General features: G+C 41.9%; 3 protein-coding genes across 3 annotated transcripts; 1 reads left to right on the forward strand and 2 right to left on the reverse strand.

The window, feature by feature from the left end:
• Positions 1-4,184: 4,184 nt before the first annotated feature.
• On the reverse strand, positions 4,185-8,594 carry LOC148885593 (uncharacterized). The gene is made up of 4 exons (XM_089018240.1): positions 7,939-8,594; positions 5,859-6,867; positions 5,414-5,537; positions 4,185-4,581 (listed from the first exon to the last, which is right to left on the reverse strand). Exons 1-4 carry the CDS (start codon positions 8,077-8,079, stop codon positions 4,467-4,469), a joined length of 1,389 nt encoding a protein of 462 aa, XP_088874366.1. The 5' UTR covers positions 8,080-8,594; the 3' UTR covers positions 4,185-4,466.
• A 126-nt stretch (positions 8,595-8,720) lies between these two features.
• On the reverse strand, positions 8,721-13,082 carry jmjd6 (jumonji domain containing 6, arginine demethylase and lysine hydroxylase). Its single transcript, XM_089018241.1, has 6 exons — positions 12,688-13,082; positions 12,048-12,436; positions 10,903-11,189; positions 10,616-10,751; positions 9,100-9,235; positions 8,721-9,010 (listed from the first exon to the last, which is right to left on the reverse strand). The coding sequence occupies exons 1-6, from the start codon at positions 12,814-12,816 to the stop codon at positions 8,879-8,881; spliced, it is 1,209 nt and encodes a 402-aa protein (XP_088874367.1). The 5' UTR covers positions 12,817-13,082; the 3' UTR covers positions 8,721-8,878.
• A 134-nt stretch (positions 13,083-13,216) lies between these two features.
• Positions 13,217-15,217, forward strand: mettl23 (methyltransferase 23, arginine). The gene is made up of 5 exons (XM_089018242.1): positions 13,217-13,423; positions 13,780-13,884; positions 13,943-14,180; positions 14,311-14,395; positions 14,485-15,217. Exons 1-5 carry the CDS (start codon positions 13,316-13,318, stop codon positions 14,675-14,677), a joined length of 729 nt encoding a protein of 242 aa, XP_088874368.1. The 5' UTR covers positions 13,217-13,315; the 3' UTR covers positions 14,678-15,217.
• Positions 15,218-15,714: the final 497 nt, after the last annotated feature.

Here is a 15,714-nt window from a genome sequence, read left to right on the forward strand (position 1 = left end):
TTTTTTTCGGCTAAAAACGCCTAACTATACATGTTCGTTTTTTTCGGCTAAAAACGCCTTAGTATACATGGTCGTTTTTTTCGGCTAAAAACGCCTTACTATACATGGTCGTTTTTTTCGGCTAAAAACGCCTTACTATACATGGTCGTTTTTTTCGGCTAAAAACGCCTTACTATACATGGTCGTTTTTTTCAGCTAAAAACGCCTTAGTGCACATGGGTCGGTTTTTTTCGGTATAAAACGCCTTACTATACATGGTCGTTTTTTTCGTCTTAAAATGCCTTACTATACATTGGTCGTTTTTTTCGGCTTAAAAACGCCTTACTATACATGGTCATTTTTTTCGGCTAAAAATGCCTGACTATACATGGTCATTTTTGAGGGGGCTAATAACACCTTACTATACATGGTCGTTTTTTTTCCTGCCTTACTATACATGGTCGTTTTTTTCGTCTCAAAATGCTTTACTATACATGGCTAAAAACACCTTACGATACATGGTCGTTTTTTGCAGCTAAAAAAACCTTACTATACATGGTTGTTATTTAGGCTAAAAACGCCTTACTATACATGGTTGGTTTTTTTGGGCTAAAAACGCCTTACTATACATGGTGTTTTTTTTTCAGCCAAAAACGCCTTACTGCACATTGTGGTTTTTTTCGGCTTAAAACGCCTTACTATACATGGTCTTTTTTTTCGGCTAAAAATGCCTGACTATACATGGTCATTTTTGAGGGGGCTAAAAACACCTTACTATACATGGTCGTTTTTTCCCCGTTAAAAACACCTTACTATACATGGTCATTTTTTGAGGGGGCTAAAAACGGCTTATGGTCGTTTTTTTCAGTCAAAAACGCCTTACTATATACATGGTGTTTTTTTTCTGCCAAAAACGCCTTACTTTACATTGTGGCTTTTTTTTTCGGCTTAAAACGCCTTATTATACATGGTCGTTTTTTTTTTAAAAACGGGGGGGTCATTTTTTTTTGGGGGGCAAAAACGCCTTACTATACATGGTGGGGTTTTTTTGGGCCAAAAACGCCTTACTATACATGGTGTTTTTTTTTTCGGCCAAAAACGCCTTACTTCACATTGTGGTTTTTTTCCAGCATAAAACACCTTACTGTACATGGTAGTTTTTTTGGGCCAAAAACGCTTTACTATACATGGTGGGTTTTTTTTTTTCAGCCAAAAACGGCTAACTATACATGGTCGTTTTTTTTTGCTAAAAATGCCTTACTATACATGGTCGTTTTTTTGGGCCAAAACGCCTTACTATACATGGTGGTATTTTTTCAGCTAAAAACGCCTTACTATACATGGTCGTTTTTTTTTTGGGCCAAAAACGCCTTACTATACATGGTGGTTTTTTTCAGCCAAAAACGCCTTACTGCACATTGTGGGTTTTTTTTCGGTATAAAACGCCTTACTATACATGGTCGTTTTTTTCGTCTCAAAATGCCTTACTATACATTGTGGTTTTTTTCGGCTTAAAACGCCTTACTATACATGGTCATTTTTTTCGGCTAAAAATGCCTGACTATACATGGTCATTTTTGAGGGGGCTAAAAACACCTTACTATACATGGTCGTTTTTTTTCGGCTAAAAACACCTTACGATACATGGTCGTTTTTTGCAGCTAAAAAAACCTTACTATACATGGTTGTTATTTAGGCTAAAAACGCCTTACTATACATGGTTTTTTTTCGGTAAAAATTTATACATGGTCATTTTTGGCTAAAAACGCCTTACTATACATAAAAACGCCTTACTATACATGGTGGTTTTTTTCATGGTCTTTTTTTTTCGGCTAAAAATGCCTTACTATACATTGTGGTTTTTTTCGGCTTAAAACGGCTTACTATACATGGTCGTTTTTTTAGGCTAAAAACGCCTTACTATACATGGTCGTTTTTTTCGGCTAAAAACGCCTTAGTATACATGGTCGTTTTTTTCGGCTAAAAACGCCTTACTATACATGGTCGTTTTTTTCAGCTAAAAAAACCTTACTATACATGGTTGTTTTTTTTTTCAGCCAAAAAACGCCTTACTATACATGGCAGCCTGAATACAACGCCTTACTATACATGGTCGTTTTTTTCGGCTAAAAATGCTTTACTATACATGGTCTTTTTTTTTCGGCTAAAAATGCCTTACTCTACATTGTGGTTTTTTTCGGCTTAAAACGGCTTACTATACATGGTCGTTTTTTTAGGCTAAAACACCTTACTATACATGGTCGTTTTTTCCGGCTAAAAACACCTTACTATACATGGTCGTTTTTTAGACTAAAAACACCTTACTATACATGGTCGTTTTTTTTCAGCAAAAACACCTTACTATACATGGTCGTTTTTTTCGGCTAAAAACACCTTACTATACATGGTCGTTTTTTTCGGCTTAAAACGCCTTACTATACATGGTCATTTTTTTCGGCTAAAAATGCCTGACTATACATGGTCATTTTTGAGGGGGCTAAAAACGGCTTACTATACATGGTCGTTTTTTAGGCGAAAACACCTTACTATACATGGTCGTTTTTTCCGGCTAAAAACACCTTACTATACATGGTCGTTTTTTAGGCTAAAAACACCTTACGATACATGGTCGTTTTTTTCAGCTAAAAAAACCTTACTACACATGGTGGTTTTTTTGGGGCTAAAAACGCCTTACTATACATGGTCATTTTTTTCGGCTAAAATGCCTGACTATACATGGTCATTTTTGAGGGGGCTTTTTACATTTGGTCGCTTACGATACATGGTCGTTTTTTTCAGCTAAAAAAACCTTACTATACATGGTTGTTATTTAGCCTAAAAACGCCTTACTATACATGGGGTTTTTTTTGGGCTAAAAACGGCTTACGATACGTGGTTGTTTTTTTCAATAAGAATAAGAAATTTAATTGGAAAGACAGTTTTTTTCTGTCTCACAATGCGGAAATTTGAGAAAATGTGAAGTGGAGATGCTGGGGATTGTACCTGAGACCTTAAACATGCAAATCATGCACTCTACCACTGAGTTAAATCCTTAGTGTGCTGAATACAAAACTGTTATTATACATGATCGTTTTCTATGGGTAAAAAACTCCTTACTACACATGGTTGTTTTTTTTCGGCTAAAAACGGCTTACTATCTACATCGTCATTTTTTTTTGCTAAAGACGCCTTACTATATATACGCATAGTCGGGTTTTTTTTCGGCCAAAAACTATACATGGTCGTTTTTTGGGGGGGCCAAAAACACCTTACTATTCATGGTGGTTTTTTTCGGCTAAAAACGCCTTACTTTACATTGTGGTTTTTTTTTCGGCTTAAAACGCCTTACTATACATGGTCGTTTTTTTTCGGCTAAAAACACCTTACGATACATGGTCGTTTTTTTTGGGCCAAAAACGCCTTACTTTACATTGTGGGTTTTTTTTTCGTCTTAAAACCCCTTACTATACATGGTCGTTTTTTTTCGGCTAAAAACGCCTTACTATACATGGTCGTTTTTTTTCGGCTAAAAACGGCTTACTATACATGGTCGTTTTTTTCGGCTAAAAACGCCTTACTTTACATTGTGTTTTTTTTTTTTCGGCTTAAAACGCCTTACTATACATGGTCGTTTTTTTTCGGCTAAAAACGCCTTACTATACATGGTCGTTTTTTTTCGGCTAAAAACGGCTTACTATACATGGTCGTTTTTTTCGGCTTAAAACGCCTTACTATACATGGTCGTTTTTTTCGGCTTAAAACACCTTACTATACATGGTCGTTTTTTTTCGGCTAAAAACACCTTACGATACATGGTCGTTTTTTTTGGGCCAAAAACGCCTTACTTTACATTGTGGGTTTTTTTTCGGCTTAAAACGCCTTACTATACATGGTCGTTTTTTTCGGCTAAAAACGCCTTACTATACATGGTCGGTTTTTTCGGCTAAAAACGCCTTACTTTACATTGTGGGGTTTTTTTCGGCTTAAAACGCCTTACTATACATGGTCGTTTTTTTCGGCTAAAAACGCCTTACTATATATACATGGTCATTTTTTTCGGCTAAAAACGCCTTACTTTACATTGTGGTTTTTTTTCGGCTTAAAACGCCTTAGTATACATGGTCCTTTTTTTTCGGCTAAAAACGCCTTACTATACATGGTCGTTTTTTTTCGGCTAAAAACGCCTTGTTATAACGGTCCTTTTTTTCTGCCAAAAACAGCTTACTATACATGGTCATTTTTTGAGGCGGCTAAAAATGGCTTACTATTCATGGTGTTTTTTTTCGTGCAAATATTTTATCGTTTTTTTACAGCACAAATGTTTCTTTTGTCATTTACTTTATTACAAATGAAACAACTTCTCCTTTCTACGCTATTACTCTCCAAACTAAAACAACGGCCCAAAAGTTGCCAGGCCAGCAGGCAAAAAGCAGAGGATTGGATGACGTCACGTGGTTTCCGGCAGTAACAATTACGGCAGGCAATGATCACAGCGAGTACAGCTTGAGCTGCTCCTCCATGTCATCCTCCGTCACCTCACCAAGAGACTCCGAATTCTCCCTCAGGAGCAAGAAGATGGCTGCCAGCTGCTCCTGTTGTACCCTGAATGAACAACATGATGAAGGAACGGCAGATGGATGATGGACGGATGGCAGACAGATGGACACATTTGGTTAATCAGTGAGGAATTACGGTGCATGTCAAAGTACTTTTTTAAGATTCACATGAAAATTTGGATAAAGCCAGAGAGCACTGTATTTGTCTTTCTATTTGTTTCAATAAAGCACTCTGCCACCATTGAGTCCACTTTCAGTGTTTCAAAATTGTCAGTTTGGTCGACTCTACTTTCTTTTTTTTCTTGTCACAGATTAGCTCAATTTTTTTTTTCTTGCCACAGAAATGGATCTTGATCCACATTCAAGAAAAATGAAACTTGAAGTTGACGCCGTTGTTTTTTTCGGGGTGAGGGGGTGGGGCATATTCTGGCCCAAAGCACCTCAACTGATATCAAGAAATCCAAAACAAAGTTGTTGAAGACTAATGGGCTCAATTGAAATGATGTTCAATATTCACTTGACGTTGCTTGTCCATCAAAGTTGACAGCCGGCACATTTGGGATTGCTTGTGTTGGGGTAATTCGCGATACAAACATCTCTAAACATCGCTTCCTAATCGTGTTTACACTTTAGACTTCCTGATACGTCATATCCTGCCTTCCTTTACATGATCTCTCTCTCTCTCTGTCTCTTTGTCTCTCTCTCTCTCTCTCTCTCGCCATGCTTCCTCCTTAGCCGACACCAACTTTCTGTTCTACACCTGGCTTCCTGATGATTTAACCATCCTCTTCCATCAACACCCGTGGAAGCAATGAACCAAGGACGAGCGATTTAAAATAAACCCATTAGCTTGCATGGTATCGTTTCTACTTCCTGACCTTTGCTCCTCCTCCATTTCTTCTTTGGTCATCAACGTTTGAAATTTCTTGGCTTTCTTTCCGGGCGTGAATGTCACTTTGTCCTCCTCTCCCGCTGCCGCCGCCTCGTCCTCCTCCTCCGCACCTGCAACACAAGCGGAAAGTGTTGTCGTGGTCTCCAGTCGTGACAGCGCCACACGAGCAGATGAATCCTTTAATTGAATTACTGCCGTTTAAGTCTTTTTAGCTGACAGGATGAGCACAGTAGTTTTCTGAGAACTACAGAAGCAACACACATGCTTATAAGCTGCATGCTCTTTACAAACACGCCAACTCCCGTTGAAAGTTACAACGGTCCACGTGCAGTTTTTCGTTCTTTTTTCTCAACAACATAATCACAGAAATAATCTGGAAAAATCTGAATTCTATGATCATGCGCGACCACTCGGAGTGTGAGCGTTCTTACCATCCACCACTTGCTCTGTAACAGGTTCAGAAGTCGTTGGGTTCTCCTGCTCGGATCTTGGGAACGCTGCTAACCCAGATTGATCCGGGTCAACCAAAACCTGGTCAGCCACAACCTGCAATACCTCAGGATGTGCCGATTCTGACTGGATAGCTGATTGGACTTCTGAGACTGGTTTTGAGGGCAGTTCTTCTTCTGGAATGACCTGTGTTACTGACACTGCATCAGAGACTAGCATTACTGCTTCTGGTTCTGCTTCGGAGGAGGGTTCTGCTTTTATAATTTGTTCTTGAACAGGTTTTAATGTGGATTCTGAGGCTTGTTCCTGAACACTGAATGTGTCTGTGGCAGATTCTAGCTCAGTAACAGTCCCAGGAATTGGTTCTGGTGCTAAAGGTGTTTTACGTTCAGGTTCTGCAAATGGTTTGGGGTCTAAAATTGATTCACAAAAAGGTTTTAGCTGAGGAGTGGACTCAGATATTGAAAGTGGTTCTAGTACAGGTTCAGGTTGCTTCACAGTTGTTGGAACTGGTTCTGGTGCTAAAAGTAAAGTAAGTTCTGGTTCTGGCTGTGTAACATTTTCTGAAATAGGTTCTTGGGCTATAAGTGATTCACAAACAGGCTTTGGCCAAGAGACAGTTTCTGGTGTTGTAAGTGGTTCTAGATGAGGGCTAGTTTCTTGCACAGGAACTGGTTTCGGTCTGGCGACGACTTCTAGTTGGGAGGCAGTCTGTGGTACTAAATGCGACGCTAAAACTGGCTGGGGTTCAGAAGCTGCTTCTTCAACAGAGGGGTTTTTGTTCACTGGATCTGGAAAAGCGTCAGAGACTTTGAGTCTCGTTGGTTCTAAACGTGGGTCTGGTATTGAGATTGCTTCTGGAACAGACACTGATTTAGAAGCCGGTTCAGAGATGTCGTCATCTGTTGCAGAGACTGTTCCTGCACAAGACTGAGACTCTTGGATAGGTTGTGGGTCTTCTGCTGGAACCGCTTTTGGGTCTGAGTCAACCTACAAAGATAAACCGTGATTCTTAGTCATTGATTCTAAGCCAAAATACATTGTCACGGGAGTCCAGGGTGCATTAAAAACACATCACATGTATTGGAGAAGCAGTTCGCTATGAAAAAAAGTAGTACTGTACAAACTCGCAGCGTCATTTAAATGGCCTCTATCCCTTCTATTGCATAACAACAATTAACCGTATTGAAACTCTGGCACGTGTCCGGCGCTCTTAATTCTTTGCTGAAAAGAAGATCAAGCGTGGCACTTAGCCACAAGGAAAATATTTGAACTGTTGATATGTCATTTGCAATGTCACACTAACGATTTAAACCAAGCTGTGAAATTCAAACCAATGTCTTTGCCAAAGCATGATTTCGGACAAACAGTAACACCGGTAAGCTATTATAAACGTGTGTTCTTCCACCAAGAAAAAGAATAACCAGCGTGCAAACAAATTCATACTCCAGCTCTCCACACAAATACACGCACACAAGGGAACATCCCCATACTGAATGTATACATGCTCAATGATGCAGTGTCAGGGAGTGTGTTTTGTTTTTTTTCTGAAATAAGGTGACGTCAAACTGTCATCTGCAGGTAACCTCGCACTTAACAAACTGCCACTGCCAGATGCGCACAGCCTGACACACGTCTTGCACATATGGCGTCTCTTTTGGGAAAAAAAATGGTTCACCTGTCACTTCTTTTTCAAATGTTGAAGAGTTGAAAGGACGTAGATGAAAGGTGAGCCCATGTCAACAAACATCTACAGCACGTTCATACATCCCCGACCAGCGTCACGTAGTGTACCACTTCAAGAGGGATGTTCACCCCGAACTTGGAATTTGTGTCGGACTTCGAATACTGTAAAAGCAAATTAAGGTTTTTGGTCGAAAAGAAGTCTTACAAGCAAACGCTACGTCGAGTCTCCTCTGGCAAAGGCGATGAACATCGAACGCATCAAAACGGGACAAGAAACTAATCACTTTTTTCACACTTGACCTGATTTTGTGATTTTCACGTTTACAGAAACAACAAATCTGTGTGAGCAAGTTCGATAGGGTAAACATTGCCAACCTGAAGCTGAGCCGGAAAGGATCTCGGCGTCGAACCGACGTCGGAGGCGGCTTTGCGTCGGCGGCGAAGAAGGACAGCGGCGGCCACGAGTAAGGCAAGCGCGGTGAAGACGACGACGCCCGGCTCCACTTCCAGATCCATGACAGACGGAAAATGACGGACCAGTGCTGCAGAGCGCGGACACTCGCACCGGTGACAGAAGCGCACTTTTGTAATCCTACGTTATTAGTCTGTCCATGAACGCATATCGTCAAGCGCACTTCCGGTCATGTTTCAAAATAAAGGAAAGTCCGAACTGTTTTCTGTCCACATATAATGAAAGGAAGTCTGGCAAATAAAGGAAAATGCATTCCTGTCAACTTGACGTTTTCCTCGTATTTTATACGTTTTCTTAATCATTTCAAATAATGTATGGCATATTACAACTTTTATACGGGGAAAAAGTGTAAAATTGTGAGCCAATCTTACTAAGACCTTAGCGTATATTTATACCATACATGGTCGTTTTTTTTCGGCTAAAAACGCTTTACTATACATGGTCGTTTCCCCCCCCACACGCCCACTGGGTCGCCCTTTTACCAGGTGTTCAATCGCCACCAATTGCCACCACCCGTGCTATTGCTATTAACGCACAGGCCGAATTACCCAATCAGGGCACCCGAAAATTGACCGAGGGGCTACAATGGGAATTGTAATCATTTATAAGGGCAGTTATTCGCCATGCTTGACAGGTATTCAATTGCATCCCAGTGGTGACATCACTCAGTGGCATTTCTATTCAATTCAATTTTACTAAACATTTTATTGACCAACACCAATGATGTTTCACAAGGCACCTGTGCTTCCTGAACCAAGTTAAAAAACATCTCCACCTCAGGAACGTCTTTACTATGAAAGATTTTGTTGTTGTTAAAAAAAAGTGGCATTGCGTGCAGTGTCATTAGCGCGACGAGCTCCTGGCTTTACTCAGGCAGTCATCGTGAGCGCGGACATCTCCGTTGGCCGCCATTCCGCACTTGCGTCTCTTCTTCCTGTGGTGCGAAGCGGCCTCCCTTTCCAAACATGATTCGGCCTTTCGGGACCAAAAAATAAATAAATTGCCAAAAGGCGTCAGTATCAAAGGAAAGAAACAAGAAGGGAGAGTGACGCGGGCATATGGACCTCTGAGTCAGAGTCGGATGAGCTGGAAGAGGATGAGGACGAGTCGCTGGAGCTGTCGGACGCGATGCCCGTCGACTCCTGCAGGTCAACTCGGTCAGCCAGCGCCGCCAAGTCGGGTCGCTCCTGCTTCAGGATCCTGACCGGTACACACGCAAGAAAAAACATTCAACCTGTGATTTCTTAACTCATTCATTGACATTCACGAATGTATTCAGGCATTGAAATTATGACATAGAGCGCCATTACTGAATTTGTTCGGGTTTTGTTTTTTCCTGCTTGGGTGCCGATAAAGCGCTGGCTATGGCCTCTGGCAATGTTTTTCCCTTCCACAAGGGGGCAGCATTTCCTTTTTTCCATGTTGGCGTTTTTTGATGAAAAGGTTTCTTCAGCCGTCATCTGTACTTCTTTGAAGGTGTCGGACGTTTCGCTTCTTATCCAAGATGCTTCTTCAGCGAACTAAAGTCTTGCTGGTAGTTTTGGCCCTATATATATCCCTACTGTCCAGATGTGGCGGTGCCAGACTCTGCTATGATTGGTACGAACGATCCAAATTGAACCTCACACCACCATGGCGGTTTAGTGAAGGATTTTGCTGTTTTATGAAAATAGCTTATTTTACTCCCCTTTCAAACCATCTATTTTCTTTCGGGGTGGTTGCATGTTAGTGATTGTTTACCTGTTGTTCAAGCGCCTAGAACCAACCAAACCAAGAGTCCAAGACCAAGAGTCATTCCTGAATTTGTTTGGGTTTTTTTTCTTTTATGGGTGCCGATAAAGCGCTGGCCATGGCCTCTAACAATGTTTTTTTCCCTTTCCACAGTGGGCAGCATTTCCCTTTTTTTTCCATGTTAGCACTTTGTTCCAGCTTCAGCTGTTGTTAAAGCGCTATATAAACCAATATGTATGTATTGCATTGTATTTTGAACACCCGCCGTTATTTCAAGCTCATATAACTCAGACCCATATTACAGTAAAGTCTCGTTATATCGATATCGGATATATCGATAGTCCCGGTTATATCGATACTATTTCTATGCACGCACGGAGAAAATTACATGCAAACAGGGTCGGATATATCGATAGTCCCGGTTATATCGATATTTTTTCGGACTCCCTTGAATATCGATATAACGAGACTTTACTGTATTTAGGAATTAACTCTTATTTTCTGATGAAAGAAGAGCATCTAAGACACAGCTGTTAAAGCGCTATTTAAAGCAATATGAATGTATTGCATTGAATTTTGGACAGCTGCCGTCATTTCAAGCTCATATAACACCAGACTTGTGGTTTCTTACACTGCATTGAATGTTTATGTCGTCCTAAAACTCAATATTTTATGGGTCCTGGAATTCAAGTGACAATGACAAAAACCCTGTCACTGGAGTGGATACATTTTTTTGCACGTCTGACAGTGAATGAGGCAACAAGTTCAGCCAAATTTTGGCTCACAAAATGAAGGTTAAAACCCAATATGTAATGGTCATTGTCATCATGGAAATGAGACGCTTCTTACCGGTACCACTTCCTGGATAATTTGGGCCGCCCTCGTACGGTTTTGTGCCACACGATAGGGAAATTTGTGACGCTCGCAAAGTTCTGCGTGACAGCGATGGTCGTGTCCAGATTGAGCACCACATGCCACCAGCCGCCTGTGAGTGACAAGCGCAACATCAACCCGCATGTTGGTTGCCTCAGCCTCGCCACAGTCAATTCATGGTCGCCGATCGTTCAAACGGTGGTCAAAAGAGACTCACGGGTATTTCAAAGACAAATGGTGGTGTAAACCATCTTCCCACTGACCTGGCACAAAGACAGTTTCTCCAGGTCTCTGTAGGATCTCGAGCGGTCGGAACTCGGGAGGCCAGCCGAGTTGCTGCGTACGCGGGTAGATCACGTTAAACCAGGTGATGGCCTCGTCTTGCTGGTTGCCTCCATCTTCGCGGGTCACCTTGATGAGGTCTCGGGGTGTGTTGGTGGGGAACAGGCACCATCTCTTATGGCCCTGGACCAGTGCGTTCCAGGCACTGGTGCCCAACGGGTCGATGTGGATGCCAGTGCCAGAACGAGCAGGGCCCATCACAAACCACCTGAGGACAAAAACAGAAAATAGGGATGTAACAATATTTTTCAATAATAATTAATCACACATTTTCCAATTCAATATTAAAGTGCATTTAAATAGCTTTCAAATAATGTATAGATTATTGTTCTATGACAAATAAGGAAATAATGGAATTTTTAATTTTGGAAATATGGGGATTTTCTGCCTGTAATTACACAGTTAAAATAATGAAAATCTGTGACCGAGTTCTTTATACAGTTTAAACTATCATAACTTTCTTCATTTTTGGCAGATCTTAACGAGTAAGGTACCATTGGAAATATTTAGAAATTCTAAACGAGAAAACACAAGAGAAGATTCCAAAGCAAATATCAACGATCGAATGCGGGCAGATTTTCGTCAGAAATCAAAAATGGCCGTCGCTGAATACTAGGAAAGAAAATTGCGAGCTCTAGAAACATATATGCTAATGCTTATTTTTGCTTGAAACTTGGCAGTTATGGAGATAAATATATATTGTACCACTTCTATGAATTATAAAACTACAACTTACTCACCTTTATAAACTGTAGTGTTAGCAAAAAGAGCGTAAACTTCAATCCATTTTTTTCACAGTTTCTCATTGTCGTATTCAGAAATTTCAAGAACTATCAGGGAGGGAAACGTGTTATGTTATCATAAGCTGCATAGCTTGGAAAATCCCACGAAAAACGATGACGTACTTCGCAAAAATGCAATGATATACGACTGTGAGTACATAGTGCACTCGGTTCACTGGACAGAAACAATCACGGTGGAATATAGGTAACTGTAGCGTACCTACAGAAAAAAAATTGTTATGTTGGATTACCATGGTAAGAAGGTCATTGCAAGGGGCACTCACCTGTAAGGTGGCCGTCGCTTCTCTCCGGCAAATTGGAAAAGATCGTCTGTGAAGAAAACGGGCACCTGGTAGTCTTGGAGCAATTTTCGTCGTTTGGCGTGCTCGCCGTAGCTACTATCGAAGATGTAAAGTGGGCTGTCGTCACGTGTGCTCTCCAAGTAGTCCACATAGTACTTCATCTTCATCTTGACCGAGTAGCCATCGTTGTCCTCGCCACATTTGAACTTCTGGTTGCGATACTTGCGCTTGAGCCGCTCTATGGTCCATTTTTGCTGTGCAGCCCAAGATTCCTGACAGCGTAGCAGAACCACGGGCTTGTAAGGCCTCTCGAAACGCTCGATGAACTTATCGGGGCTGAGACGCTGAGCGTCTACACGTTCCACGTTGTCCTGTGACGACAAACGTGAACAAAAGCAAACTTTGAACCTTTGCACATTTGGACTTGCTTCTGACGTTGACGTTTTTTGTCGTCCACCAATCCTTACTGCTATTCAGAAAAGAATATCATTGTAATATAGAGTCAAGTTACAATCAACCACATATTGGCTCGGTCGAGAAGATTCTGGAAAGACAGTCGCCGTGACGAGATAGCAGCGGCTAGCTGCCTTTAGCTTAGCCTCGCGTGCCATTTTCCGGTTACCTTGACGGAGCTGTGCGACACGTTGAAATTGCCATGATAAGAGTGCTTGATCCAGTCTAACGAATCCTTCAACTCAGGCCTGGCGCTCCGTTTGGCCTCTTTAATCCTCTTCTTGCTCTTGTGGTTCATTCCTCCCTTCCTTCCTTCGATTCGGCTAGCGACGCTACTTAATCAAGCTAACGAGGAGTTAGCGCTTTGTGCGCTGTTCGCTTCGGGTTCTGCAGGACTAAAACTTAGCCAATGAGCTAATCCCTTGATAAAACGTGGCAACATGTCCAACGTAGCTCCATGTCAGCTCTTATGACACCGAAGATCATGACATATTATTCGCCTGAATGGCGAAGGTGGCAATAAAAACTAGTACAGTTAGCAGCAGAGGGACATAATGCTAACGCAACTGGTTGTCGTTGTTTGACACGCCCCCAAAGTACTTATTCGATGCTCATTGGTCGGTTCAGTACAAAGAATGGGGATTCTCATTGGCTAGAATGTTCGACGGGCCGCCATCCGTTCACATAAACTAATTTGATTGGTTCTTAAAATACTTTCCGGAAAGATACGCCAGCAAGACAATGGTCGGAAGATTTCAGACAGTCATTTTCCTCAAAATTATCCCGATTTATTATACATGATGAACGACACGACACCCAAAAGTACCACAAAGTCTCTTAGAATATTCACTTTTGAAGAAACCAAGAATGACTCGCACGAGTCGCAGAGCGTGTCCATTCCCGAGGTAAATCCGACAAGGGCTCCGCAAAAGGCACGCAAGCGATTACGGACGTCCAACATTGGCCAATATCGATGACAAAACAGTACAACGGCAATCTGTCCGGGCCTGGGGGCGCGCACTCCCTAACTAGATGTCGCATTTTATGTTGTATACATTCGTGGTGGTTTTGCCGTACAATTTTCAAATTCCCAGTTTTCTACGAGGTCTTGAACGCTCCGTGGCAAACCGTAAAACTGACGTTTTAAGAAAAAAGTTCAATTTAGCTTTTCTCCCGATTTGTTTGGTTAATCAACACTCAGCGATGAAGAAATAACTGAATGTGATTTGTTAAAGGTAATAACATTTGACTGTGCGGCCAGGTGTTGGACGCGCAATATGGCATGTACGTGTGGCCCAGTGCAGTGGTGTTGGCTCAATACATCTGGAGCAGAAGAGCTGACGTCAAGAACAAGACAGTGCTGGAGGTGAGGGTGCCGATGAATGACAACGATGATGATGATGGTGACGTCTTTGCTTCCACAGCTGGGTGCAGGTGTGAGTCTTCCAGGGGTCCTGGCATCCCTCTGTGGCGCCAAGGTCATCCTATCTGATAATGCCGACACGCCGGCGTGCTTGGAAAACTGTAGACGTAGCTGTGAGGCAAACGGTCTACGTGACGTATTAACAGTACCTCTCACCTGGGGGGAAATCTCCCCCCACCTTCTTCAGCTTCCACCACTCCACCTCATCTTGGGGTCTGACGTTTTCTATGAGCCTCGGGGTAATTACTTACACTTGACCCAAAACAAAGCACATGACGCATGAACAACTTGTATTCCGCAGGAAGTCGAAAAGTTGTGTTTTCTCTTTTTTGTGTTCCACCTTCAATTTCTTGTTCCATCTGGTTGCAGATTTTGAAGACATCCTGGTCACCGTGGCTTTTCTTCTACAAAAGAACCCCACTGCTGAATTTTGGGTGACATACCAAGAACGAAGGTGCGTGAACATGCACACTTTATAACAGCAGCTCTACAAAGCATAAAAACATTTGTATTATCGCATAAATGTGTTTCCATATCTTGTAGTGCCGATTGGAGCATAGAGGTTCTGCTGCACAGGTGGAAGCTGGCCTGTGTGGACATTGATCTGAAAACATTTGATGCCAACACATCTGAGTTGGCTGGATCCAATCTACCCGGCAACCACGATATTCAGATGATGATTATGACGCTCAAGACGGACGAACAAGGACACATGAAAGGCCACCTCCATGTTTAAGGCGAATCCCCCTTTCATGATGACCAGGCCACAATGACTGCTGTGTGGGCAATATATAATATAATATGGTGCTCTACAATGTCGGTGAAAATAATATATTCTTGTAATTATATATGTACACTGCTGAGTGCATTTTTCTTGCTCTTTTTATCCATTTGAATGATGAAAACGATTAAATAAAGGTTGATTTTGCAATCCTAATTGATGTGTGTCCTACATTTAAAACGTCGAGTTTTCTATCAATTCAAAAAAGGTTGCTCGATTACTCATCTTCGCGTGTTGAAGCCGTTTGGGAACCGAAATCAACACCATGAGGGGAAACACGACAAATATCAATTAACCCAGTGATTTTCAACCACTGTGCCGCAGCACATTAGTGTGCCCTGAGAGATTGTCAGGTGTGCTCTTCTTCTTTTCCTTTCGGCTTTTCCCTTCAAGGGGCCGCCACAGCAAATCAGTGCCCTCCGTCTTTAGAGGTCTGATCCGCATGTTTGTTTTGGCCAAGCTTTTACGTCGGATGCCCTTCCTGACACAACCCTCTGTATTTATCTGGGCTTGGGACCGGCACAAGAAGACTTATGTCCCTCTGTGGCTACAGAACAAGCGACTCGCTCAGTAAAATGCTCCCTGATAAATTAGCCAGTTGTGGCGGGCACTAGGACCAGGCATCTCACCCAGCAGGTGCACAGCGCGGGCGTGTTTAGGATGAGAATATTTTACTGCTTTTTCTATGTTCAAGTTAGATCCACTTGTTAGTAGTTGGAATACAGACGTACTCCAGTCAATCGTGTGTTCTCCTTCCTCAACTGCTACACAGTCAATTTTTAAAAATGTAACCTTTTATAAAATCATTAATCATTTTCTGCAAATATGTTATTGTCCGGTGTCCGTGCTGTAAAGACTGGAGGGCAATTCAATATTTGTCCGTGTGGCAACATGTAGCTTGATTGCCTCTTTCCATCGAGAGACTTCATGATGCACGAGAGAGGTCGTGGTGACAGTCATTGATACGTTTTTAAAATTTGCAACTGCAAAAT

The sequence above is a fragment of the Hippocampus bargibanti genome, linkage group LG17 (genome assembly GCF_051943395.1).
Source record: "Hippocampus bargibanti isolate YZ-2025 linkage group LG17, ASM5194339v1, whole genome shotgun sequence".
Classification (NCBI taxonomy): domain Eukaryota; kingdom Metazoa; phylum Chordata; class Actinopteri; order Syngnathiformes; family Syngnathidae; genus Hippocampus; species Hippocampus bargibanti.

Coding starts and splice junctions, on each gene's coding strand:
- LOC148885593 (XM_089018240.1), bottom strand. CDS start 8,079: ATGGATCTGGAAGTGGAGCCGGGCGTCGTCGTCTTCACCGCGCTTGCC. Junction 5,538..5,858: donor TACAGAGCAAGTGGTGGATG/GTAAGAACGCTC, acceptor CTTGTGTTGCAG/GTGCGGAGGAGGAGGACGAG. Junction 4,582..5,413: donor GAAATGGAGGAGGAGCAAAG/GTCAGGAAGTAG, acceptor TTGTTCATTCAG/GGTACAACAGGAGCAGCTGG.
- jmjd6 (XM_089018241.1), bottom strand. CDS start 12,816: ATGAACCACAAGAGCAAGAAGAGGATTAAAGAGGCCAAACGGAGCGCC. Junction 12,437..12,687: donor TGTCGCACAGCTCCGTCAAG/GTAACCGGAAAA, acceptor TTGTCGTCACAG/GACAACGTGGAACGTGTAGA. Junction 9,011..9,099: donor CATCCGACTCTGACTCAGAG/GTCCATATGCCC, acceptor TGGTCCCGAAAG/GCCGAATCATGTTTGGAAAG.
- mettl23 (XM_089018242.1), top strand. CDS start 13,316: ATGATGAACGACACGACACCCAAAAGTACCACAAAGTCTCTTAGAATA. Junction 13,424..13,779: donor AGAGCGTGTCCATTCCCGAG/GTAAATCCGACA, acceptor CTGTGCGGCCAG/GTGTTGGACGCGCAATATGG. Junction 13,885..13,942: donor AGAACAAGACAGTGCTGGAG/GTGAGGGTGCCG, acceptor TTGCTTCCACAG/CTGGGTGCAGGTGTGAGTCT.